This window comes from Thalassophryne amazonica, chromosome 3 (assembly GCF_902500255.1).
Source record: "Thalassophryne amazonica chromosome 3, fThaAma1.1, whole genome shotgun sequence".
Taxonomy (NCBI): Eukaryota; Metazoa; Chordata; class Actinopteri; order Batrachoidiformes; family Batrachoididae; genus Thalassophryne; species Thalassophryne amazonica.
The window spans coordinates 29290235-29316240 of NC_047105.1; the positions used below are offsets into that span (position 1 = coordinate 29290235).

At 43.2% G+C, this 26006-nt stretch overlaps 1 protein-coding gene across 1 annotated transcript in view; it reads left to right on the forward strand.

Moving 5' to 3' along the window:
• grip2b (glutamate receptor interacting protein 2b) overlaps positions 1–26006 on the forward strand; it is a 454393-nt gene that overhangs the window by 326880 nt on the left and 101507 nt on the right. The window contains 4 exon segments of the mRNA XM_034165962.1: positions 723–858; positions 953–1098; positions 6914–7000; positions 25345–25420. Coding sequence (XP_034021853.1) covers positions 723–858; positions 953–1098; positions 6914–7000; positions 25345–25420 — 445 coding nt within the window.

The following is a 26006-nucleotide window of genomic DNA, read 5'->3' on the forward strand; positions in this document are numbered from 1 at the left end:
TAAAAAAAGGTGTCACATCCCATTCAAATATCATCTTATTTATAATCTGGCTGAGATATTTGCTAACTAGCTAGCCAGCATAGCATACTGCAGCTATATTGGTGAGTTAGCATGAACTTTGAATTTAATTTGTGAAGAAACAGTGTATTCTGTAAACTTGGTAATGTTAACATGCTAGTTTTTGCGACACAAAATAGATGTTTTGGCATTTTTGATTACTTTTTAAAGACTAAATCAAACAATTTAAAAAGATAGGAAAAAAGAGTGAGCAGCTGCTAACCATGGTACCATTTTTGTTCGGTGTGTGTGTATCTTGTTTGTCGGTGTGTGTGTGTATATATATCTTGTTCGTTCTGTGGGCCATATGTGTATCTTGTTCGTTTGGTGTGCACGTGAGTGTGTGTATCTTGTTTGTTTGGCGTGTGTGCGTTTGTGTGTATACGTTGTTTGTTCTGTGTGTGTATCGTGTTCGTTCATTGTGTGTATGTATATCTTGTTTGTTCGGTGTGTGCATGTGTGTACATCTTGTTCATTTGGTGTGTGCGCGTGTGTATCTTGTTCACTCTGTCTGTCATGCGTGTGTGTGTGTGTGTGTGTGTGTGTGTGTGTGTGTGTGTGTGTGTGTGTGTGTGTGTGTGTGTGTGTGTGTGTGTGTGTGTGTGTGTGTGTCTGGATATCTTGTTTTTCGTTGTGTCTTTATGTTTGTGTGTGTTTTGGGGTAGAAGCTCTGCGGGGGGTGACCATGGTGGAACTGGTGAAGAAGGAAGGCAGCACACTTGGTCTCACCATCTCAGGAGGAACTGACAAGGATGGGAAACCGCGGGTATCGAACCTACGGCCTGGAGGGCTGGCAGCCAGGTAGACTGAACAGAAAAACATCAGAAAAAATGCCTCGAGAACTGACTCTGTGCAGAGGAGCTGACTTTTAGTGTGTTTGTTTGTGTTTGTGCAGGAGTGACCAGTTAAACGTGGGCGACTACATCAAGTCAGTGAACGGCATCAATCTGACCAAATTACGCCATGAGGAGATCATCAGTTTACTGAAGAACGTGGGAGAGAGAGTCCTGCTGGAGGTGGAATATGAACTACCACCCACAGGTATTATCCTGCTTTCCCAAATTACCGTCATCAAGATTTGTAGTAGTCATGACAACAGATACCCTGACTGGTGCAGCTCCTAATGTACAAAAGGAATAAGCATGATGGGGTTTCAATCGCAGACCTTCTCACAGGGAAAGAAAAAGTGCTCACATCTGACCACTTCAGTCAGTAGCACTGATCATGTAGCTTCTGCTGTTTTCTGATTATTGGTAATTGGGAAACCAGCCTATAGGTGCATTACTGCCACCATGTGGACTGGAGTGTGGCTCAGTTAAAAAAAAAAACAAACGGCGTGAGAGTAATGTTTGTAAGATCTTATTTACAACCCCAAATCAGAGGAAGCTGTGACAGTATGGAAAATACATATTTTATATATATGGACCAACTGCCTTTCCACTCTTCATCCTCTTCATAGCAGCCCTCACTTCTTCGTTACTAATCTCTTTACTTCCTGATTTACTCTCACCACATCATCCAGCCTTTTCTCTCGCTCATTTTCTTTATTCATCAGCTCTTCAAAATATTCTTCTCAGCACACACTCCTCACTTGTCAGCACATTACCATGTGCATCTTTTACCACCCCAACCTGCTGCACATCCATTCTAGTTCTGTCCCTTTGTCTGGCCAATCGGTACAAGTCCTTTTCTCCTTCCTTACTTTTCAACTTCTTGTACAGCTTACAATATGCCTTTTCCCTTGCTTTTGCCACTTCTCTTTTCACCTTACGCCACATCTCCTTGTACTCCCGTCTACTTTCTTCATCTCTCCGACTATCCCTAAACTTTTTCGCCAACCTCTTTCTCCTTATGCTTTCCTGGACCTCTTCATTCCACCACCAAGTCTCCTTGTCTTCCTTCCACTGTCCAGATGTCATACCCAGTACTGCCCTAGCTGTCTCCCTCACCACATCTGCAGTACTTTTCCAGTTGTCCAAAATTGCTTCCTCTCCAACCAGTGCTTCTCTCACCTGCTCGCTAAATTTCACACAACAGTCTTCCTCCTTCAGCTTCCACCATCTGATCCTTTGTTGAGCTCTCACTCTCTTCTTCTTCTTTACCTCTAAAGTCATCCTACAACCACCATCCTATGCTGTCTAACGACATTCTCTCCTGCCACCACCTTGCAGTCTCTGATTTCTTTTAGCTTGCATCTCCTATAAGGAATGTAGTCCACCTGTGTGCACTTCCTCCACTCTTATATGTTACCCTGTGCTCCTCCCTTTTCTTAAAGTAGGTATTCACCACAGCCATTTCCATCCTTTTTGCAAAATCAACTACCATCTGTCCTTTCCCATTCCTATCCTTGATACCATATCTACCCATTACTTCCTCATCACCTCTGTTCCCTTCACCAACATGCCCATTGAAGTCCGCTCATATCACCACTCTTTCATGCTTGGGCACACTCTCCACCACCTCATCTAACACACTCCAGAAATCGTCTTTCTCCTTCATCTCACAACCTACCTGTGGGGCATATGCACTGATGATCATCATCACCCTTCAATTTCCAACTTCACACTCATCACCCTGTCAGACACTCGCTTGACCTCCAACACACTTTTAACATACTCTTCCTTTAAAATGACCCCAACACCATTTATCTTCCTGTCCTCACCATGGTACAACAACTTGTACCGACCGCCGATGCTACTGCTCTTACTTCCCTTCCACTTGGTCTCTTGCACTCACAATATGTCTACCTTTCTCCTCTCCATCATATCAGCCAGCTCTCTCCCTTTACCAGTCATACTACCAACATTCAAAATCCCCACTCTCATTTCCACCCTTCCAGTTTTCTTCTTCTCCCGCTGTTTGTGGAAATGTTCTCCTCCTCTTCTTTGTCGTCTTCACCCAGCAGTAGCCCAATTTCCACCGACACCCTGTTGGGCAACAGCACCGGTGGCGGACGTTGTTAACCCGGGCCGCGACCGATCCGGTATGGAAATTCAATTCTTGGTCTGCATAGTTGGGTTGGCTTGTTTTACGCCGGATGCACTTCCTGACGCAGCCCTCCTCATTTATCCGGTCTTGGGACCGGCACTCAGAATGTACTGGCTGCACACCCCATATATATATATGTATATATGTGTATATATATATATATATATATATATATATATATATATATATATTAGGGAGGTTCATGTTATATGGTGAAAAAACAGAAGTTGAGAGAGACTTCAGGCCACATGTTGTTTTTGTACCACTTGGGGTTTTATAGGTGCAGACCAAATTTGAACTCCTTCCTCTTCCTCCGTTTGCAAAGCAACGCCACCCTAATGGGATAAGACTCTGATGCCATTATTTTTCTTTTACAGGTACATGTGATGGCTTCTAATCGCAAAAAGTGGTGGTTGTTTGGTCACCCAGAGGAGAACATTACTGGAATTATTGGATTACTACATTGCTTGTTTGGTGAAAATTGTTGCTTTGTGGGGGACCCCTAAACAATGTCCGATTACAGTAAAATTTGGCACAGATCTTTTATTTTATTCGTGGAACAAGAACAACATGTGGCCCAAAAGATTTTGTAACAATTGACATTTTGTAGAGGTCTAATATATATATATATATATATATATATATATATATAGATATATATATATACATATAATTATATATATATAGATATATATATATACGAGGTCTGTTAGAAAAGTAATGGACCATTTTATTTTCTTCAAAAACTATATGGATTTGAATCACGTGTGATTGCATCAGCCAAGCTTGAACCTTCGTGCGCATGCGTGATTTTTTTCACGCCTGTCGGTTGCGTCATTTGCCTGTGGGCAGGCTTTGAGTGAGCACTGGTCCACCCACCTCGTCGGATTTCTTTTGTCTGAGAACTCGCTGAGAGACTGCCGCTTTGCTCCATGAAATTTTTTTCAGAAACTGTTAGAGACAGCCAGTTGGAAACCATTCGAAAGATTCAGATGGATATCAGTGAAGATTCTGTCGGCGTCATGCGGATTAAGGACTGTTAAAACCTTTTTAAAGATGGCCCACAACGGCGGAGGGCGCACCGAGCGGCCATCGACAGGCTGGAACGACCAGATCATTTCTAAACTGAACGCTGTGTTGATCCGGGACATCGTGTGACTACTACAGGAATGGCAAGGGAGCTTGACATAGCACTTTTGCGGCACATTCCACTGTTACAGGAGATTTTGTCATGGAAAGAGGAGCGGAGGAATTCCGCGTGTCGCGGAAGAGCCGCATGGCGCAAAGCAACGCCGTGATGAAGCCTCACAGGACATGTTGGGGCATGTCCAGCTCATGCTCAATTTCTCGGATAGTCACGAATGAAAAGCAACCGGAAGCCATCTGACAGCCACCTGAAAGCCGTCCTGTGAGACCAACACGGAGGTGGTTTTGTCCCGTGCCATGAGCGGCACGGTGGCGCAATCCTCCGCTTCTCTTTCATGAAAAAACTCCTGTAACAGTAGAATGTGCCGAAAACGTGCTGATGTCCACGCCTTCTGCCTTTTTTGTGAAAGTCAGACAACGTCCCAGATCAACAAAGCCTTCATGTTGGAAATGATCTGGTTGTTTCAGCGGGGTTTCAGCCTGTCAATCGGCTCTCGGAGCGCACCGTGCTCTCAGACGCTGTGGGCGGTCTTTAAACCGGCTGGAGCACTCCTTAATCTGTGTAATCCCCATAAAATCATCACTGAAAGCCATCTAAATTTTCCGAATGGTGTCCACCTGGAGGTCTCTCACAGTTTCAGGAAACATTTGATGCAGCAAAGCTCCAAATCGTTCAGACATTTATTCGCAATAAAATCCAACGAGAGGGGTGGACCACTGCTCACACAAAGCGTGCTCACAGGCGAATGACGCAACCGACAGGCGTGAAAAAACTCACGCATGCACACGAAGGTTCAAGCTTGGTTGATGCAATCACACGTGATTCAAATCCATATTGTTTTTGAAAAAAATAAAAAGGTCCGTTACTTTTCTAACAGACCTCGTATATATGTGTGTGTGTGTGTGTGTGTGTGTGTGTGTGTGTGTGTGTGTGTGTTAGAAAAGTATCTGACCTTATTATTATTTTTTTTTAAGCCTGCTTAACCTTGAACCTTGAACCTTTGTGCACATGCGTGAATTTTTTCACACCTGTCGATTTCGTCAGTTGCTGGCAAGCAGCATTTGTGTGAGGTCGTGTGTAGTGCTCTCTCTGGTTTTTCATTGCAAAGAAAATGATGGAACGACTGGAGCAGCGCCGCATCAAATTTTGCCAGAAACTGGGCAACAGCCAGGTGGAAACCATTCGGAAGATTCAGATGGCGTTCGGTGACGATGCTATGTGCATCACAGATTAAGGAGTGGTACATCCGGTTTAAAGACGGCCGCACAATGGTGGACAGCGTGCAATGCTCCGGTCGGCCATCAACATGCTGAAATGACCAGGTTATTGCCAAAGTGAATGCTTTGGTGATGCGGGACCGTCGTGTGACTGTCTGAGAAATTGCGGAAGAGGTGGACATCAGCACTTTTTCGGCACATTCCATTGTGATAGAAGATTTGGCCATGAAAAGAGTGGCGGCGGAGCAAAAGCAACTTCGTGTTGAAGTCTCACAGGACATGCTTGACTATATATATATATATATATATATATATATATATATATATATATATATATATATATATATAAAATTCTGCATCATTTTTCTCTGATATGGTGCGGAACTATCTACTTCACTTCCACGTCATCAGGAAACATTCATCTATGCTTTGGTTGTGATTATGGTCATGGTTAAGTGGATTGTTTGGGTTTAAGCCCCGTTTACACATAGACGGTAAGAGCTCCCGGAAGCGTCCCAGAAGAGTTTTTGGCCGTCTTAAGGATCACACGCTGTTGTTAACGCCGGCACTAGGGGTGCCCGCCGACAAAACCGTCTATGTGTAAACTAGGCTTTAGTGTTTCCTTTTGTGTCACAGTGATGCAGCAGGGGAACCCAACTCATCGCATATTGGCATTCGGTCAAAATGAAGCATTTGCCTTAAAACCCGAGTGTGAGACTGCATTGTCATCCCTGTACTTCAGGCCTCCAACCCATTCTAAAAAAGTTGGTATTTCCAAAAGTAATCCCTTGCACATGTGGTTATATCAGCTATTGATGAATGACAGTTCTTAATGTAGTGCTGTCTGAGGGATTGGAGATTTCAGCTGTTCATCTTAGGCTTTCCCCCTTGCCCTTTCCACACTGAAATTCCTAAAGATTTCCTTAAAAAATTTAAATTAATATACCTTTTTTCGGAGAACATAATTTTTTTCATTTCTTTAATCACAAACTGGAGATCCTCTGACATCCTTACATAAATTACATAAATCATCATTACAATCTCCTGTTTGATGTAACATATTTATTTATTTACACCTTATTGCATACCCTAAATTTCCCCCTTTCCCAGCTTTTTTTTTGGGGGGAGGGGAGTGTTGCAGTCCTGAAATGGAGGAACAAATATTAACAAATGAAATGAAGATAACCACACAAAACATGAAACATCTTGAAACATACTGTCTGAAATGAAACAGAAGTCAGAAACATTTGTGGGATTTTTATTAGCATGTTCCACGTACTTTTTTCTGATTTGGGGTTCAATTAAAACACTGGACATCATCTGGGATGTTGCTATTGTTCTCATGTCATTTGCTTATTTTGTACCTGTTTCTTGAACTGAGTAATTATGTATCTTCTGTGTGACTGATTAGAGCTGCAACAACAGCAAATTATTCTATACATTTGCTTCCGTCTTTTCTTTCACTCGTAGTGATTTTTCTTCTCCTCCTGTTCTCTCTTAAAAGCACCAGACAGCACCTCAGGGGTTATATCAAAGACAATCGACATCTGTTTGCACAAAGAAGGGAGCAGCTTTGGTTTCGTCATGAGAGGTAAAACCAAAGAGATCTTCATTTTTAAACCTGTAGCTTAGTTCCCGTATTTCACATCAAAGTACGACAGTCAGGTGCAAAGATGGTTTAGTCCAGTTTTATGTCATGCTGTTTTATTTCAAACTCTCTCTCTCTTTCTTTCTGTCTGTCGATAATCAATAATGCTTGTGTTCCACCATTTTTGGCTGTGTTGATGTTTTTGGATGCACAGACTGAATCATGCTGCAGTGACGACTTAGTCCAGTTTTAGGAAAGGAGACCAAAGCCCTGTTCTCAAGTTCATGTTCAGAATGTCTCCGTCTACAACCCCAATTCCAGTGAAGTTGGGATGTTGTGTAAAAAGTAAATAAAAACAGAATACAATGATTTGCAAATCCTCTTCAACCTATATTCAATTGAATACACCAGAAAGACAAGATATTTAATGTTCAAACTGATAAACTTTATTGCTTTTGTGGAAATATTTGCTCATTTTGAAATGGATGCCTACAACAGGTTTCAAAAAAGCTGGAACAGTGGTATGTTTACCACTGTGTTACATCACCTTTCCTTCTATCGACACTCAATGAGCGTTTGGGAACTGAGGACACTTAAGGGCCTTTCACATTGAAAGCGTCAGCACGACGCTTTAACGCTTCCCAACGCGTCATAACACCAGGCCGATGCGTTTCCAACGCATCGTGACGTCAGACACATCGCTTCGGAAGCGGCAAGGGGACGGAGATTGCGGCTACGTCACACTCTGGCTGTTTCCACAACATGAAAAAAGTTCAGCGATCGCCATCTTGAATTTGGGTCGCCTGAACCACAACAAAGCTTTAAAAAAACAGCAGTAGAACGATTCTCCCATCACCCTGCTGGGAGAAGCTTTTTTCAGCTACTTTTCGGAGTGACGCCAACTGAGGGAGGACTGACGACTTGGTGGGTTATCGATCGAACCGCGACAGCGGGCCGACCCGCAAGGAGAAGCCGGCCTTCAGGCATCATTCCTGGGCAGACCGAGGCAGGCAGCTGGGGGGATGGAGCAAACCCACTCAGTCCGAAATCTCCCACTTTTTGGATATATGCGAAGTCCCAGTTTGCCCAACGGAGGTTAGTTCTGCAGCTTTATTGAGGTGAGAATAACGTAAAGGTAAAACGTGACGTTTCTGCACTGCTGTGAAGGTTTATTGATCAGCTAGCTTAGCTTTTTAGCACAGTTGATCTGAGTGAACGCTTTAATTTGTAGATGGTTCAGTCTTTCTTATTTTGACCAAATAAAGCTACAGCTTTTTTCGGAGACCACAAATTTCAACTTCAAATAACTTTTTTCAGGCCTTTTTTCCATCGTTTTTTGCCTCTTTTTTCTTTTTTTATATATACTCAACAAAAATATAAACGCAACACTTTTGGTTTTGCTCCCATTTTGTATGAGATGAACTCAAAGATCTAAAACTTTTTCCACATACACAATATCACCATTTCCCTCAAATATTGTTCACAAACTAGTCTAAATCTGTGATAGTGAGCACTTCTCCTTTGCTGAGATAATCCATCCCACCTCACAGGTGTGCCATACCAAGATGCTGATTAGACACCATGATTAGTGCACAGGTGTGCCTTAGACTGCCCACAATAAAAGGCCACTCTGAAAGGTGCAGTTTTGTTTTATTGGGGGGGGATACCAGTCAGTATCTGGTGTGACCACCATTTGCCTCATGCAGTGCAACACATCTCCTTCACATCATCCGTGAAGAGAACACCTCTCCAACGTGCCAAATGCCAGCGAATGTGAGCATTTGCCCACTCAAGTCGGTTACGACGACGAACTGGAGCCAGGTCGAGACCCTGATGAGGACGACGAGCATGCAGATGAGCTTCCCTGAGACGGTTTCTGACAGTTTGTGCAGAAATTCTTTGGTTATGCAAACCGATTGTTTCAGCAGCTGTCCGAGTGGCTGGTCTCAGACGATCTTGAAGATGAACATGCTGGATGTGGAGGTCCTGGGCTGGTGTGGTTACACGTGGTCTGCGGTTGTGAGGCTGGTTGGATGTACTGCCAAATTCTCTGAAACGCCTTTGGAGACGGCTTATGGTAGAGAAATGAACATTCAATACATGAGCAACAGCTCTGGTTGACATTCCTGCTGTCAGCATGCCAATTGCACGCTCCCTCAAATCTTGCAACATCTGTGGCATTGTGCTGTGTGATAAAACTGCACCTTTCAGAGTGGCCTTTTATTGTGGGCAGTCTAAGGCACACCTGTGCACTAATCATGGTGTCTAATCAGCATCTTGGTATGGCACACCTGTGAGGTGGGATGGATTATCTCAGCAAAGGAGAAGTGCTCACTATCACAGATTTCGACTGGATTGTGAACAATATTTGAGGGAAATGGTGATATTGTGTATGTGGAAAAAGTTTTAGATCTTTGAGTTCATCTCATACAAAATGGGAGCAAAACCAAAAGTGTTGCGTTTATATTTTTGTTGAGTGTATAAACTCTTTAGTGTTTCTTATATTTAAAGAAATATTTTTATTTGTCCCAATCAGGAACATTTGCTGTGCAGACAACCAAACTTCCATTGATGAGCTGAACACCATGAAGTCCAGTCAAAAGAAAACATCTCTGCTCTTCAAAATAGGACAAAAGTGTCTTCAGCAGCACCACCAGAGTTCAAAGCTGCAGAAGAGACCTTCATCTGGTCCCGATGAATCCAGCCTAACGTCACCTGCTTCTAAATAAAAGGCTCTTTCAACAGTAACTATTTTTTTTTTTAAAGCTGTTTCATTTTATATTTTAACAATCAATGAACGAATCATTAAAAATGTCCACGAATCAAAGTCAAAAGACATTTGCACAGGTAGAAGCTCGCCCCTTATTGTGCTCAAATTCATATTTTAGAAATGACTCTGTCCTGATAACAACATTAAAGGCAATTACATATTTTGGCGAAGTTACAAGTTTAAATGGCCATTAAAAAATTCATCATGAGGTTTATGTCACAGAAATCCTACTTTACAATCACACTGCAGTCATTATTTCCTGTTACATTTATAATAAACATTTGTATTTATTTACAGTGTCTGTTTTTCTGGTTGAAATGAGATATAAATAATCTAACAGACTTTTAAAAATGTACAAGTTTCCATGTTATTTTATTTGTCTAAAAATAAATGTCAAGGTTCCTTATGTTAAACAAGAAATTATCTAATCTGAAATAACAGGTGGTCTTAATTTACAGATGAAAGGTTTCTAAAGAACCATTTATTTAGCTATTTTAATTGCAAGTGTTCTAAACTTTTTTTAACAGTAATCAGAAATTCTGAGGTAACAAACAACAAAAAAGCATTTCCAAGGATTTTTCTTCAGAAAACTGCTCTATAAATGAGCAGTCCTGTGACACGTTTCTGTTTCTGTACAGATCAGTGGTTACTGCCACTAGTCTTCCATGTTTTGGCGCAACACGCCGTTCCTATTGGACAGCGCAAAGCTACATCATGGCTCAGCACGTCGAAAGTTGGATTGGATTGAACTTTGACTGCGTCAGCCTGCCGACAAGCAGCAACGCGCGCTCCCGTCCGAAGTGTCGTTTTAGCTCGGCTTTAGCAATGCTTCTGACGCGTCTAAAAAGCAACGCGTCTCATTGAAAATAATGCCTTTTAGACCAATTTTTGATGCTTCTGATGCATCTGACGCATTCAGTGTGAAAGGCCCTTAATTAATTATTGAAGCTTTGTAGATGGAATTCCTTCCCATTCTTGTTTGATGTACGACTTCAGTTGTTCAACAGTCTGGGGTCTCCATTGTCGTATTTTGTGCTTCATAATGCACCACACATTTTCAATGGGCGTCAGGTCTGGACTGTAGGCAGGCCAGTCTAGTACCCGCACTCTTTTGAATGAATGAATGAATGAATTTATTCAGCACACACAGTCCAAAACAACAACAAAAAACTTACAATGAAGAAAGAAAATGGATTACAATGCATCCATGTGCCTGAAAGGGTATAGGCAGAAGCAAAGCTTATTAAGGCCTACCCCTTTAACTAAAAATAAAATTATGTAGTTCAAAAGTTGTGGGGGGGAAAAACTATCTATTCCCACTCCCATTTTCAACCACTTCAGACTCTTCAGCTTAAAGGACACAATCCGATTACTACCAAACAAATTTACATTTACAAATTTACATTTACAGTTGGCAACACACAAAACTCAACCTTCTTCAGCAGATACATATCTTGAAAATGGGGTTCAGGGCTGTGGAGGACACGACATCCATGATTTCCAAAAACAATTTGAAATGTGAAGAGGATTTGCAAATCAGTGTATTCTGTTTTTATTTACATTTTACACAACATCCCAACTTCATTGGAATTGAGGTTGTACAAACACACACAGGGACGGACAGAGACAGAATGAAACTTTAAAGCACAAAGATAAAAGTGGACAAAATCCCAGGCTCATGAATAAATATAAAATATAATATTGTTAGGGATAGTGTACTACATTAATGTAGGGTTAGCGTTAAGGTTCAAGTGAGAGGGGACTTTGGAATGAAACTAGGATTTTGTCCATTTTTGAAATAAGCGGTTGGGATTCTGTCCACTGGGATATTGTCTGTTGGGATTTTGTCATGGATTTGAGGGTGAGTTACAATCCATAACTAATTACCAGCTACAAGGGAACCAAAAACTGACTGAATACAAACCAAAGGAACAATGGTTGAAAATTAAAGTGGAGCTTAAGAAAAACTGAGGTGTGCAAAACAGAAGGACACCTCAAATCCAGTAACAGACAAAACATAAGACACAGACATGGACAGACACAACAGGAGGAATGAATGAAATTCTGAGTTGTGTGCAGTGTGCAAACGGGTTGATTTTAATCACATATTTAATCACATGGTATGTCATAAACCAGTGAGATTACAATCTGTAATTCACCAGCATGTGGCTTGTTGCTATAAATGTGGTGAAATAGCAGCAGACAAAGAAGATGTGAACAACACAAATACTCCTGTCACAAGGTGCCACAAAATCTTGTAAGCCTGGAAGCCTGCCAAGTGTAGTGTCTGCTGTGAGGTGTGAATTTAGCACTTGGTGCAGCCAAGTGTGAGAATTCATTCTCAGAATTGCTGAATGTCTTCATTGACCACTAGCAGTTCCTACACCAGGCACGCTAGGTGCATCTGGTTCATGGAGACGTACCTTCCACACAAATGCCTGAATTAATGGAAGGATAAGGTCACATGACCACAGCTCAAAATTTCAAAATTTAACAAATGAGCTCAATTATACTTGGTGCCATATTTTCCTGGAGAAATAAAAATTGCACAGAAATCAAAGTTACAATGGAATAGACCTTCAACCTTTTTTCCTAATATGGAACTCACCTTTTAACATGTTTCACAAGTTTAACAATGGATAGGAACTCCGTGATGACCACATATGTACACCACCGCATGTACTGTTACTTAATAAAAGGACTTTTGAATTCCAAAAATAAGCAACATGAACAAATAAATGTGCATTGGACAACATAATGGATGTTCTCTATGGTGGGGTATTCAGACCATCACAGACTATAAGCCCACCCCGCAGACCTGCAACAACTCCCCCTCTCTGCTGAATCAGCTGAACAACTTCTTTGCTCGCTTTGAGGCAGACAACATTCCAGCACAGAAGATCCCTCCGCCTTCTGACGTCCAGGTGCTGTCAATACCTTCAGACAGCGTGAGGTGAACGCTCAGGAGGATCAACGCGAGGAAAGCCCCTGGTCCCGACGATATTCCTGGTGGGGTCTTGAGAGACTGTGCTGAGGAGCTCACTGATGTCTTCACAGACATCTTCAACATCTTGCTGAGACAAGCTGTTGTCCCGACATTTCTCAAAGCCACCACCATCATCCCGGTCCCGAAGAAGTCGTCTCCCTCCTGCTACAATGACTACCGCCCGGTCGCACTCACTCCCATCATTATGAAGTGCTTCGAGCGGCTAGTCATGGACCACATCAAATCTGCCCTCCCCCCCGCACTGGACCCCTACCAGTTTGCATATCGGTCCAACCACTCGACTGACTACCCTCCACTCAGCCCTCACTCACCTGCAGACCAAGGACTTGCACATCAGAATGCTGTTGCATCCACTTCAGCTCAGCATTCGATACAATCATCCCCCATCGGCTCATCCACAAACTAGTCCGGCTGGGACTCAACATCTCCCTGTGCAACTGGCTGCTGGACTTTCTGACGGGGAGACCACAGGGCAGTTCAGGTCAGCAGCTACACCTCCAGCACCATCACGCTGAACACAGGAGCCCCCCAAGGATGTGTGCTGAGCCCCCTCCTCTTCACTCTGCTGACCCACGACTGCACACCTACATCCAGCTCCAACCTCTTCATCAAGTTCGCAGACGACATGACTGTGGTGGGTCTCATCAACAACAATGATGAGACAAACTACAGGAGTGAGATGAGCTGCCTGGCCACGTGGTGCGCGGACAACAATCTCCACCTGAACGTGGAGAAGACGAAGGAGATTGCCGTAGACTTCAGGAGAGAGCCCGCTCAGCATGCTCCACTAACCATCAATGGTGCTGAAGTGGAGTGGGTGAGCAGCACAAAGTTCCTGGGTGTACACATTTCCCAAGACCTGTCCTGGAACATCAACACCACATATCTGGCCAAAAAAGCCCAACAGTGACTCTGCGGAAACTGAGGAAAGCAAGAGCCCCGACCCCCACCATGTACTCCTTCTACAGGGGTACGATCGAGAGCATCCTGACCAGCAGCATCACTGTGTGGTACGGTGCCTGCACCGTATCCTGCCGCAAAACCCTGCAGCGCACTGTGAAAGCAGCTGGGAAGATCATCAGTGTTCCTCTCCCCTTTCTGCTGGACATCTACCACACCCGCCTCACCTGCAAATTGGGGTATTCAATGTCATACAACTGTTGTGATTTTTTTAAACAAAATGTAGTTGTCCCACACTATTGCCATAATTTCCACCACAACACTGTAATGTCCCTTTAAACAGTTTGTATGAAAGATTGTTTGGGTAGTTTCTATGGAGATAAACAGTGACATCAGAGCACATGTATATAGCGCCAAATCACAACAAACAGTTGCCCCAAGGCGCTTTATATTGTAAGGCAATGGAGTGGTGGAAATTACATTTACAAGGCCAGTAGTGCCCATAGTTAAAGAATCACCCCTATACTGTATTACACTGTTATCCATTGCATCGTATTTAATGTCATACTGTTTACAATAGTACCCTTTTGCCATTTGCACAACAGCATCATACTTACACGACCTACACTGGTTATACTGTTTTATATTATTTTTATTTTTATTTTGTAAATCAGTGATGTTTAAGGTAAATGTTTTACTTAGCTTAGTAGTAGTTTTTATTCTATACTCTGCACCGTGGGTCTGAGAGGACTGAAATTTCATCTCTGCTGTATGTCGACCATGTATAGCATATTTGACAATAAAGCTGAGTTTGACTTTGACTTTGATATTATTTCACATTGATGTTATTTCACATAGGACAAGGATGGAAAAGTGAATAGTGGATTTATGGAGGAAGACCCCAGATTGCGGTGTGTAGTATAAGGATGTTTAAATTCCAAAAAAATAACCAAGATGGACAAATAAAACATGCAATGACAACATATTTGAAGTTATTTTATGCACATAAACACATATTGCTACCCAACCTGGTCTCACGGCATGTCATGATTCAGCAGCATGAAATATACATTGATCTGTTGGTTTGTGATATTGTGACGAAGTGTGCCTCATTTTCATCACGGCAGCACGAATTCATTCTAATTCATTCCGTGATGGCTGCACAAATTAAAAGTGAAATGGGGGCGTCGGGTGTGGTTATGGTTAGGGTGGGGGAAAGAGTAAGATTAGGTTATGGTTAAGGTTAGGGTGGGGGGTAGGAGTAGGGTTAGGAATAGTGAGTTAAAAAAACCCTGTCACGAAAATTTGACTCATTTCGTGACGGGAGCATGAAAAAAAATGTGAGACTGGGCTGTGCTACCCCATAGCATTGGAAACACGCCAATTAAAAACTTGAGTCCATTTGATTTTTACCCGAGGCCATCAAAAATGGCCATCGGGTATTGCAAAGGCTTTGCGTCCATCAGTCCATTGGTCTGTCCATCTGTCTCTCCATCTGTTCATCTGTCTGTGCTCAGCGTAAATCCAATCCTATTACTGCCAGAGGCTTCAAATCACAGGGAACAGGGAACATTCTTGGGACACAGACTGGGGCAAGTTCAAAGATGGCTGACTTTGACCTGTTCTAACAAGGTATATTTTCAGAGGGTAAAAAGTCACATTCTGTACCTAACTTTATGGTATGATCATGCAGACGTTAGCATGGTGCTGTCACTTTCTTGTGTCGCTAGCTGCTAACTTTGCTTTGTTTTTGGCTACAAATAACACCTTTCTCAAATATTATGTAAAAGCTAGCAAGAAATAAACACTTCCAAAACTGAAAACGTTGTTTGTGTAACCTGATAACACCTCTGGAAGGATTTACAGAACATTTTGTAGATTTTTGAGGTTTTGACGTCACTTCCTGAATTCGCTAGCTGCTAACATCACTTTGTTTTTGGCGAGAAATAACACCTTTAATAAAAATAAAAACCAAATGATCCGCACAGCCACAGCCCTACAACACAAAAAGAGGCTCCATTTAACAAAAAACATGTAACATTTCGGGCACCAGCCCTTCATCAGACAACCTGCTCAATGTGGCACACCTGTTGCGGGAGTAATCCTCCTCTGTCAGCTCAATATAGGCAGGAGTCAAACACCCAACACAACATCCGCTCTTCTCAAAGGCTCACATATGTGCACTCCCGCAACAGGTGTGCCACATTGAGCAGGTTGTCTGATGAAGGGCTGGTGCCCGAAATGTTACGTTTTTTGTTAAATGGAGCCTCTTTTGTGTTGGAGCGCTGTGGCTGTGCGGATCATTTGGTTTGTATTTTTATTTTTGGTATGTTTTTTGGTCCTGCATGCCTTTTTATGTGTTTTGGATGTGCATGTCTTTGTTGTATCATTAGAAATAACACTTTTCTCATATATTATGTTAAAGCTAGCGAGAAATAAACACTTCAAAAACTAAAAGCGCTGATTTTGGAACCTAACACTTCTGAACTGATTTACAAGACAATTTGCGGACGTAGCGTGCATGTTAATGTCCGCTAACTCAAAGCTAACTTCTATGGAGTTAAATTTGTCTCATTAATACCTGCTAATGCACAGTGAGTGACCTACAAATATTCCTTGATTTGCACAGCATCCCCGCTCTTCATGCAAGGTAAATTCTCATGCAAGGCCTCCTGCAGATGCCATTAAAACGAAAATATTGGGAGGTTTTTTTTGATTGATTGAATTGATTGATTGATAGAGCTCTCCGGGAACCATCACCTTATCGTGGTGGAGAGGTTTGTGTGCCGCTATGAACGTAAGAGCTGTGCTGTCTGGAGCCTTTGTGCTCCTGGTACGATCTCCCATGGAAAATTGGCCTTAGGCGAGAGGCCAGACAAAGAATGGTTCATAAGATACCATGACAAAACAAAGCAAAGGAAATGTGACCCAGCCCGGAGGAAGCCCGGGGCCCATCTGGAGCCAGGCCTGGATGGAGGGCCCATCAGCGAGTGCCTGGTGGCTGATCTTGCCATGGAGCCCAGTCGGGCACAGCCTGAAAAGGCAACATGGACCTTCCATCTCCACCCTGTGGGCTCACCACCCGCAGGGGGAACCGCTGGTGTCAGTTGTGCTGTCCCATGGGTGGTAGTGAAAGTCGAGGGCTAGCTCTGGGGGTGTGGAATGTCACCTCGCTGTGGGGGAAGGAGCCAGAGCTTGTGCAGAAGGTGGAGCATTACCAGCTAACTCTGATAGGCCTCACCTCCATGCACAGCCTCGGCTCCGGAACCATTCTCCTTGATAGGGATTGGACCTTATCCTTCTCTGGAGTTGAACAGGGTGTGAGGCGCCTGCTACGTTGGAGTTTACCCCGGTAGATGAGAGGGTCACCTCCCTATGCCTTCGGGTGGTGGGGGGTAAAACTGTTGTTGTTTGTGCGTTTGCACTGAACAGCAGTTTGGAATATTCTGCCTTCTTGGACTCCCTGAAAGGAGTCCTGTATGGGGCTCCTGTGGGGGACTCCATTGTTCTGCTGGGGGACTTCAGCGCACATGTGGGCAATGACTGAGACACCTGGAGAGGTGTGATTGGGAGGAGCGGCCTCCTTGATGTAAACCCGAATGGTCATTTGTTATTGGACTTCTGTGCTAGTCACGGACTGTCCATAATGAACACCATGTTCGAACATAAGGATGCTCATAAGTGTACATGGTACCAGAGCACCCTAGGCCAAAGATCGATGATCGATTTTGTGATCGTATCATCTGATCTGAAGCCGCATGTTCTGGACACTCAGGTGAAGAGAGGGGCAGAGCTGTCAAAAGTGAGAAGTTGGATGTCTAGAAACTTCCTACTTTAAAACTCTGATAAGACTGAAATGAAGGTTCTTGGTCCAGTGAGACATCGGTATCAATTTGGCCAGTTAATGCTTAGCCTAGGCTTGTGTGCCATACATCACACTGACAAAGTGAGGAACCTTGGGGTAATTTTTGATCCTACATTGTCCTTTGACTTCCATATTAGAAATATTACGAGGACTGTTTTCTTCCACCTGCAAAATATCGCGAAGATTCGTCCCATCCTGTCTATGGCTGATGCTGAGACCGTGATCCATTCGTTTATCTCTTCTAGTTTGGACTACTGCAATGTTCTATTTTCTGGTTTACCGCAGTCCAGCATTAGGGGTGTCCACTTGGTTCAAAATACTGCAGCCAGACTTTTGACACAAAGCAGAAAGTTTGACCACGTTACACCCATTTTGGCATCCCTTCACTGGCTTCCTGTCCCAGTGAGATCAGATTTTAAGGTTCTGCTACTTGTCTATAAAATTGTTCACCGACTGCCACCTCCCTACCAGCTGACCTAATTAAACCTTACGTACCGGCCCGGGCTTTGCGTTCTTGTGGTGCAGGACTTCTTTGTATCAAAGGGGGGGTAAGAAATCTGCAAGTCACACAGCTTTCTCTTATCATGCCCCTGTTCTGTGGAATGATCACCCTGTGTCAATAAAACAGTCAGATTCTGTGGAGACTTTCCAGTCCAGACTTAAGACGCACTTATTTTCCCTTTCGTATGACCAGAATACTGGCATAGTACAGTTCTACGCTTTTTACTCTTTTAATTCATTTTATTAGGAAACAGAGTGTCTTCAGCTTTACCTAAATTCTGGGTCTTTTAATGAAGCATAGGGCTAGTGGCCGGCGATCACCTTAGTATTTCCTGTTTTCTTGTTGTTTAATGCTGACAAATTATACTGTATTTCTTGTCTTTCTGATACCTTATTTTGTTTTTTTTTCTCTCTGTTTAAGGTGCAGCTCCATCCAGAGATGGGTGTGGTATTTGTGCTGGAGACTCTCCTGTTCTGTGCACCAACAGCATTTCCTGGATATTCATTTTGTGAATTATTCTGTAATTTATGTCTGTAGCATGGTCCAAGTAGAGGGTCACCCCTTTGAGTCTGGTCTGCTTGTAGTTTCTTCCTCAGAGGGAGTTTTTCCTTACCACTGCTGCTCTGGGGGTTAGTAAAGTTAGACCTTACTTGTGTGAAGCGCCTTGAGGCAACTCTGTCGTGTTTTGGCGCTATATAAAGGACATAAATTGAAAGAAAAACTGATCACCATCTGGTGGTGAGTTGGATCAGAGGGTGGGGGAAGACTTCAGTCACATCTGGTAAGCCCAAACCGATAGTGTGGATGAACTGGGAATGTTTAAAGGAGCCCACTGTCTGACAGATCTCCGACTCACACCTCCGGAGGAGCTTTTCTAGCATCCCTGTGGAGATTTGGGGCATTGAACCAGATTGGACAATGTTCAAAGCTTCCATTGCTCAAGCTGCAGTGCAGAGCTGTGGCCTGAAGGTCTTAGGTGCCTCAATGGGCAGCAACCCTCGAACTCCCCGAAGGGCGGCAGCCTCTGCTGTGAGGGAGGCAAAGCAGCGGGTGTGAGTGGAGTCCAGAGTAACAACTTTCGGTTGGCACCATGGTGCTTATTGCAGGCCATGAGGCATTTCCGGAGGGGAAAACGGGGAACCATCCAAGCTGTCTACAGTAAGGATGGGACTCTGTTGACCTCAATTGGCTCTGGGTGTGGAGGGACTGTCTTGGATGAGACATCTCTTCAACATTGGGTTGAGGTTTGGGACAGTACCTAAGGAGTGGCAAACTGGGTTAGTGCTCCCCATATTTAAAAAGGGGGACCAGAGAGTGTGTGCCAGCTACAGGGGCATCACACTACTCAGCCTCCCTGTTAAAGTCTACTCCAGGGTGCTGGAAAGGAGGGTTCGGCTGATAGTCAAATCTCTGATGGAAGAGGAATGTGGGTTCTGCCTGGTCGTGGAACAACCAACCAGCTTTTCACTCTCACAAGGATCATGGAGGGTGCCTGGGAGTATGCCCATCCAGTCTACATGTGTTTTGTGGACTTAGAGAAGGTGTATGATCGGGTACCCCAGGAGTTACTGTGGGAGGTGCTGTGGGAGTATGGAGTGAGGGGGTCCCTTCTCAGGGCCATCCAATCTCTGTACTCACAAAGTGATGTTCGGGTGCTTGACAGTAAGATGGACTAATTTCTGGTGGAGGTTGGCCTCTGCCAGGGCTGCACCTTGTCACCAATCCTGTTTCTGATATTCATGGACAGGATATCAAGGTGTAGTTGGAGGGAGGAGGGCTTCCAGTATGATGGGTTCAGGGTCCCATCACTGCCTTTTGCAGATGTGGTCCTGTTTGCTTCATCGGCCGGTGACCTCCACCACTCACTGGATCGGTTTGCAGCCGAGTGTGAAGTGGCTGGGATGAGTATCACCACCTCTAAATCTGATGACATGGTTCTCAACAGGAAACCAATGCATTGCCTACTCCGGGTAGGAAATGCAGTCTTACCCCAAGTGAAGGAGTTCAGCTACCTTGGGGTCACGACTGAAGGGACAATGGATCGTGAGATTGGCTGGAGAATCAGTGCAGCAGAGGTGTTGCATTCTTTCTACCGTACTGTCAGGGCTGGACTGGGGAAATTTTTCAGGCCGGGCATGTTTAACCAAGACCAGGCCACCACCAGGTATCGAAGGGGAAAAAAATTAAGCCTGCTGTGACAGCGTGTTTTTTTTTTTTTGGTCCCTTAACCAATCAATGTGCACCAGGAGACACACACATTTTAACACTATAAGAAGCATTATGAAAAGTTCTCCCGAAATACAGTTATCATAGGCTTATCAAAAGTACGATCTATTGACAGTAGGTCACATTACTTTTTAGACATAATAAGCCGTCATTTCATTCAGCCTTGTTACTTAAATTTAGAAATAGAAATTATATAAAAACATTTGTTATATAAATACTGTAGGCTATACTATAAATAATATATCATTACTTGTGTGATACAATTTACCATATAAAGCAAGAAATGACTGGATGACTGGACCAATGACTGGATACAAAGGTTGAACTTTTGAAACTGCAATACACAAAAAGGCCACAAGATGAAGACAGTTGTCTATCTCACTACAAGCTACAAGTAACATCAAGGATTTCTTTTATTACCAGTTTGTGTTGCTAATCAACTTAGAGAATGACTCTCAATTTAAAGTAAAATGTTAGGTATATGAAATTATGCCAGGACTTGGAAAGAATAGGATTTGTTTCATCCATTTAATTTAGAGTATAAAATAAAAAGGGATGATTCACATAATAATAGAAGTTCAACAGAGATCTGTAGATATGATTATCATTTATTATTGTAATGAATCAATAATTACTTTGTACAAAATAAAATACTAAATTAAATACACAATTATATATTAAGAAAATGAATATCAATAAAACAAACATTAAAATGCAACAGGAACTGGTAACTTACATGCAGACCAATGAGATAAAATGGACCCTGAAACACACACGCACACACAAACCAACAACAAGTGAGAGAGATTCTGTCCCATCCTGCCTCTTCCCAGCAGCAACACTCAGAACTCCTTAAACATGGGAATCTTCAAAAAATGAAAAGACAGAAGATAGATAGAAAGGTGAGAAAAATGACACAGGTGATCATAGTAATTGCATTTCTACTCTAGAAAAACGTTCTAAGACAGTGACACAGTAAATGTGTGTGCAGACATAATATGTTTTAATTCTAAATTACAGTGATTCTAATATAAGGTCTCGTTTGCACTAAAGGTAGATGCTGCTTAATGTTTTCTTTGCAATGTATTTTGTGCAATGATGGAGTTTCATTTAATCTGATCTGATACATTATGAGCGTTTTAAGTCAGTGTCTTATTTTACCTCATCAGGCTACAAAAGCAGCTTTTTCATCAGCTCACTCTTCTCAGCTACTCTGTCAATGACCACATCAATATCCAGAGACATGAGAATGTCCTTTTCAGTGGCCATCAGCATAAACGCCCATAAACTTGAGCGTTGAGAAGGTTCGTTCACAGGCCACCTGAGTAAGGGAGAGGGTCAGCAGGTACTTGTACGCAAGCCCACAGGGATGCCGTTATACCATGCCACTGCACCGCAGACTGTGCATAACAGCATACTTCGTATGACCGACGCTGCGCACGACCGTCACACAAATAGAATAAAGAATAAAGAAACAACCTGGCGGCAGCAGCATGGTAGCTAGCCATGCACACCATTTGCACAGGTTACATTGCTAGGCTAGGTTACGTGACTGGCAGAGTTAGCACGAACGAAAATAATATCCAACCTTAATTCATATCTGAGCGACCCAGTTAGACAGCACTTTACTTCAGACCAGAAGATCAGAATGTCTCTCTCACACACAGATGTCTGATTTATGAACAAGTTAGGTTGCTGTTCATCAATTAATAGCTGAAGTTAACCTTCACTTACCATCATGGCCATAGTGGTCCCCGCCTCAGCCACCTGTTGAACTTCTTCTCCGCCACTTGCTGAGGCTGCTGCAGATGTGAATGCTCCGCATCCACGCGAAGCAAGCATGTCTGTTATTTTAAGACATTTTGCAGCATCTGCCTGAAGGGCTACTCTCTTCTGATCCCTGGCTCTTCAGCGCCACCTTTCCTCTTCTTTCCACCATCCATATCGCTCGTTATCACTCTATCTGGCACTGGCGCACTGTGTAGCCCAACTGAGGCTCGAGATGGAGGGCTAATTGGCCTGCCCCTCACCTCATTGGTCCAGGCCACAATCAATCATGACTAAAGGGCCGATCTACCAGTTTATGCACCAATAGGAGGGTTTATATACCGGTATCCACCTATAGCGTTATGTTTTAAATTATTATTATATTATATATTATGCTTCATTTAAAAAAAAAAAAATCCGCAGGCCAGTAGGCCATCAGGCCAGCGGGCAAATGGCCGGTGTACAATACTATCAGTCCAGCGGTGCGTACCGTTGTGATGAAAAGGGAGGTGAGCCAAAAGGCAAAGCTCTCGATGTTCTGGTCAGTCTTCGTTCCTACTCTCACCTATGGTCATGAGGGTTGGGTCATGACCGAAAGAACTAGATCGTGGGTACAAGCAGCCAAAATGGGCCTCCTTAGGAGGGTGGCTGGTGTCTCTCTTAGAGATAAGGTGAGAAGCTTGGTCATCCGTAGGGAGCTCAGAGTAGAGTCGCTGCACTTTTGCATTGAAAGGAGCCAGCTGAGGTGGTTCGGGCATCTGGTAAGGATGCCTCCTGGGCGCCTCCCTAGAGAGGTGTTCCAGGCATGTCCATCTGGGAGGAGACCCCAGGGAAGACGCAGGACTAGGTGGAGAGATTATCTGTCCACACTGGCTTGGGAACGCCTCGTGATCCCCCAGTCAGAGGTGGTCATTGTGGCACGGGAAAGGGAAGTCTGGGGTCCCATGCTGGAAATGTTGCCCCCGCGACCCGATCCCAGATTAGCGGATGAAGATGAGTGAGTGATTGATAGAGAGGCTTGTACGTAAGACAATATAGGATCTTAATAATTCATTAAACAACTGCAAATTATGAAGAACACAATGGTCATACAGCGAGGGTATTTTAGCATTGTGTCATATTTGTTTTTATCAGCTTTTTCATTTGGAAATTTAGTGCATTGTTGTAATGTGGTTTTATTCACCTACACATTTATTCTTTTATTACTGGAGTTTATTCCTGGGAAAGCCTGATATAAATTATAGTAATAACTAGTAGTCATAGTTGTAATACTAACAACCACATGATTTTTCAGTGTATAAGTTGTACCATTGTATAATGTTGTAGGACCTCCCAGACTAGATACATTAAATAAATAAATAAATAAATAAATAAAATGCTTACTCAGCGATGCACTGGTGCTGCATTTTGCACTTTTTTGCACCACATGAGGTAGACAGTGGTAATCTTTATGCATCTGTGAAAATGTGTGCACCATGTCTATGCAGATGTTTTTTGTTGTTGTTGTTGTGCTTGTGTTCACATGTATTTTTTACAAGTGTGCAAGAGTTGCAAAATCCTCTTCCCTCAGACTCTGCACACGTTTTCTCTGATAGAGTACAAAGACTGTGCAATATGTTCCAGCTCTGAGCAGAAGACCATCTACGCTGTGAGGAGATGAAAGACCATGCTGATAAAATGACAGTTATCTTTGAGTCGGATTTGTTTAGCCCATGAAATCATTGCAAAAGAAAAGCAGCCAAGCAGCAGGAATTTGTGCATTTGTCTTTGTTCTGCACTCAGCTACTCTCTGGTTCGGTTAAAATGCTGCCACACACAATTCATGTAAGCACCACCATAACACATTCACCCAGCACAAAACAAAATCTACTGTAATTACAAATGTATTCAGCTCCTGTGCATGTCTGCAGCCGTTTTTGAAACATAACCAAAGTTTTAATCAGTGGAACCAGCCTCTCATCCCTTTATGAACAAGATTCAGGTCACTGACCGAGAGAGGAACCAGACCAGCTGACCAGAGCCAAACAGGCCTGAAATCACTAATTCACTGCCTCATTTATTCATTCATTTTCTGCTGCTTATCCGCGTCCACGTTGCAGCAGACTAAGCAGCTCACCCCACACTTCCCTATCCTAGGCCAAGTCCTTTAACTCTTCCTGGGGGATCCCGAGACATTCCTTGTCCAGCAGGGAATATATAATCCCCTCCAGTATGTCCCGGGACTTCCCTAGTTGGACGTTACCGGAAGACCTCCCTCAGGAGACGATTAGGGGGTATCCGCAGCAGATGCCTGAACCACCCTTCAACTGACTTCTTTCGGTGCAAAGAAGCAGCAGCTCTACTCAGAGTCCCTCCTCCTTCTCATCCTGTCCTAGAGAGCAAGCCCAGATACCCAGCGGATGAATCTCATATCCTGGGCTTATATCCACAACCTTGTGCTTTTGATCGTTACCCGCCCCCCCTCTGGTTGCAGCAGACCCCCCCCCCCACCCCCAAGTCACTGACTTTTTAGTCCTGACCCCCACCTCACAAACACTGAACATATCTCCAAGGACTGCTGATGCACGACACACACTTTAAATTATTTTGAATAAGCTCATCAATGTTGAATCACTGCTCAATTTGCACAAGACATACTGCCACCACCAGGTACCTCACTGACCACATTCTACTGTCTATCGTATTTATATATTCATTTTATGTTCTACTGTGTTGTCTGGGAGACTGAGAATAACGGAATTTAAATTCTCAATATGTTTGTGTATGCACTGCAGAATTGACAAATAAAATTGACATAACTTGACTTAACAACCCAAAATTCATGTCAACCAGTGAAGGTAGGAGTGCAGGTCGACAGGTAAACGACTGACCACTAAAGTGTTGATCTCATGCTACATCTCACATTTTTTTCAAAGTTTAATTGGTTGCTATATCTTTAATACTGAAAGCATACCACACTCATCAGCAGAAGAAACCTTTCAGATGCCTCACCAATAGGGGTGCGGTACACCTCTTAGTACCCCTACTTCCAGCATCCCTGATTTATTTCCATTTTTTAAAATGTGAACATTTTCTCAGACTCAAATCAAACACAAGGAATCTTGAAATATTATTTTAATCTCTTTAATGGACAAATGACTCCTGTATTATATTAAATCATCCCTGTTGACACTATTATTCCGATGACATAATCTGACTAAAAATGCTCAGTATGATTTTTTTTACACTTCACTTATTTTCATAATAAATAAGACCTTTTTTTCTATTTTTATCTCTGTAGCTATTCACGCTTACCTGCTCTTTCTTGCAGGCGGTATTCACGAAGACTGGCACAAGTCACGCCCTCTAGTGGTCACCTACGTCAGACCAGGAGGCCCTTCAGACAGGTAGCAATGACTGCACTACGTAAATCCACATGCATTCCACATGCAGCAATTTTTATCAACATAAAGACTGAAAATACAGATTTGTTTTCCTGTTCTTTTATTTTGAAAGGTTCTGTTGTGTTCCTGTTACTGATCACTTTCCATGGCCCTCTCAGTTCGTCTCAGTGCTACACTGAGATCTTTGCAATTTGTTCTGCCTCATCTGACTTATAGTTGTCGTTCTGCTATTTTTATGCGTGTTTTGTTTGGTTAAAACCTTCATCTTTGGTGATGTGTTTGCTGCGACTCTGCTTTGCAAACAGCGCAAAGGCCAACCACCATTTTTATGAGCCTCACACTCCAAGTTTAAATCACTTTTACTCATGCAGATCAAAGTCAAAAACTGCATGCGCCTGTGGAATTCTTCAGACGATGCGAAGAACTCTGGACAGACACATTTCTGCAGCTGCAGAGAAGCATAATAACAGTGACAGTTGGATGTTTGCAGAGTGCTTTGAACAAACGCAGGAGAAGAGTCATAAGCATGCCGTAGAGTTTTATTCAATGATGATCATCACACCGGTGTTGGCGTCACTTCTCTGGTCTC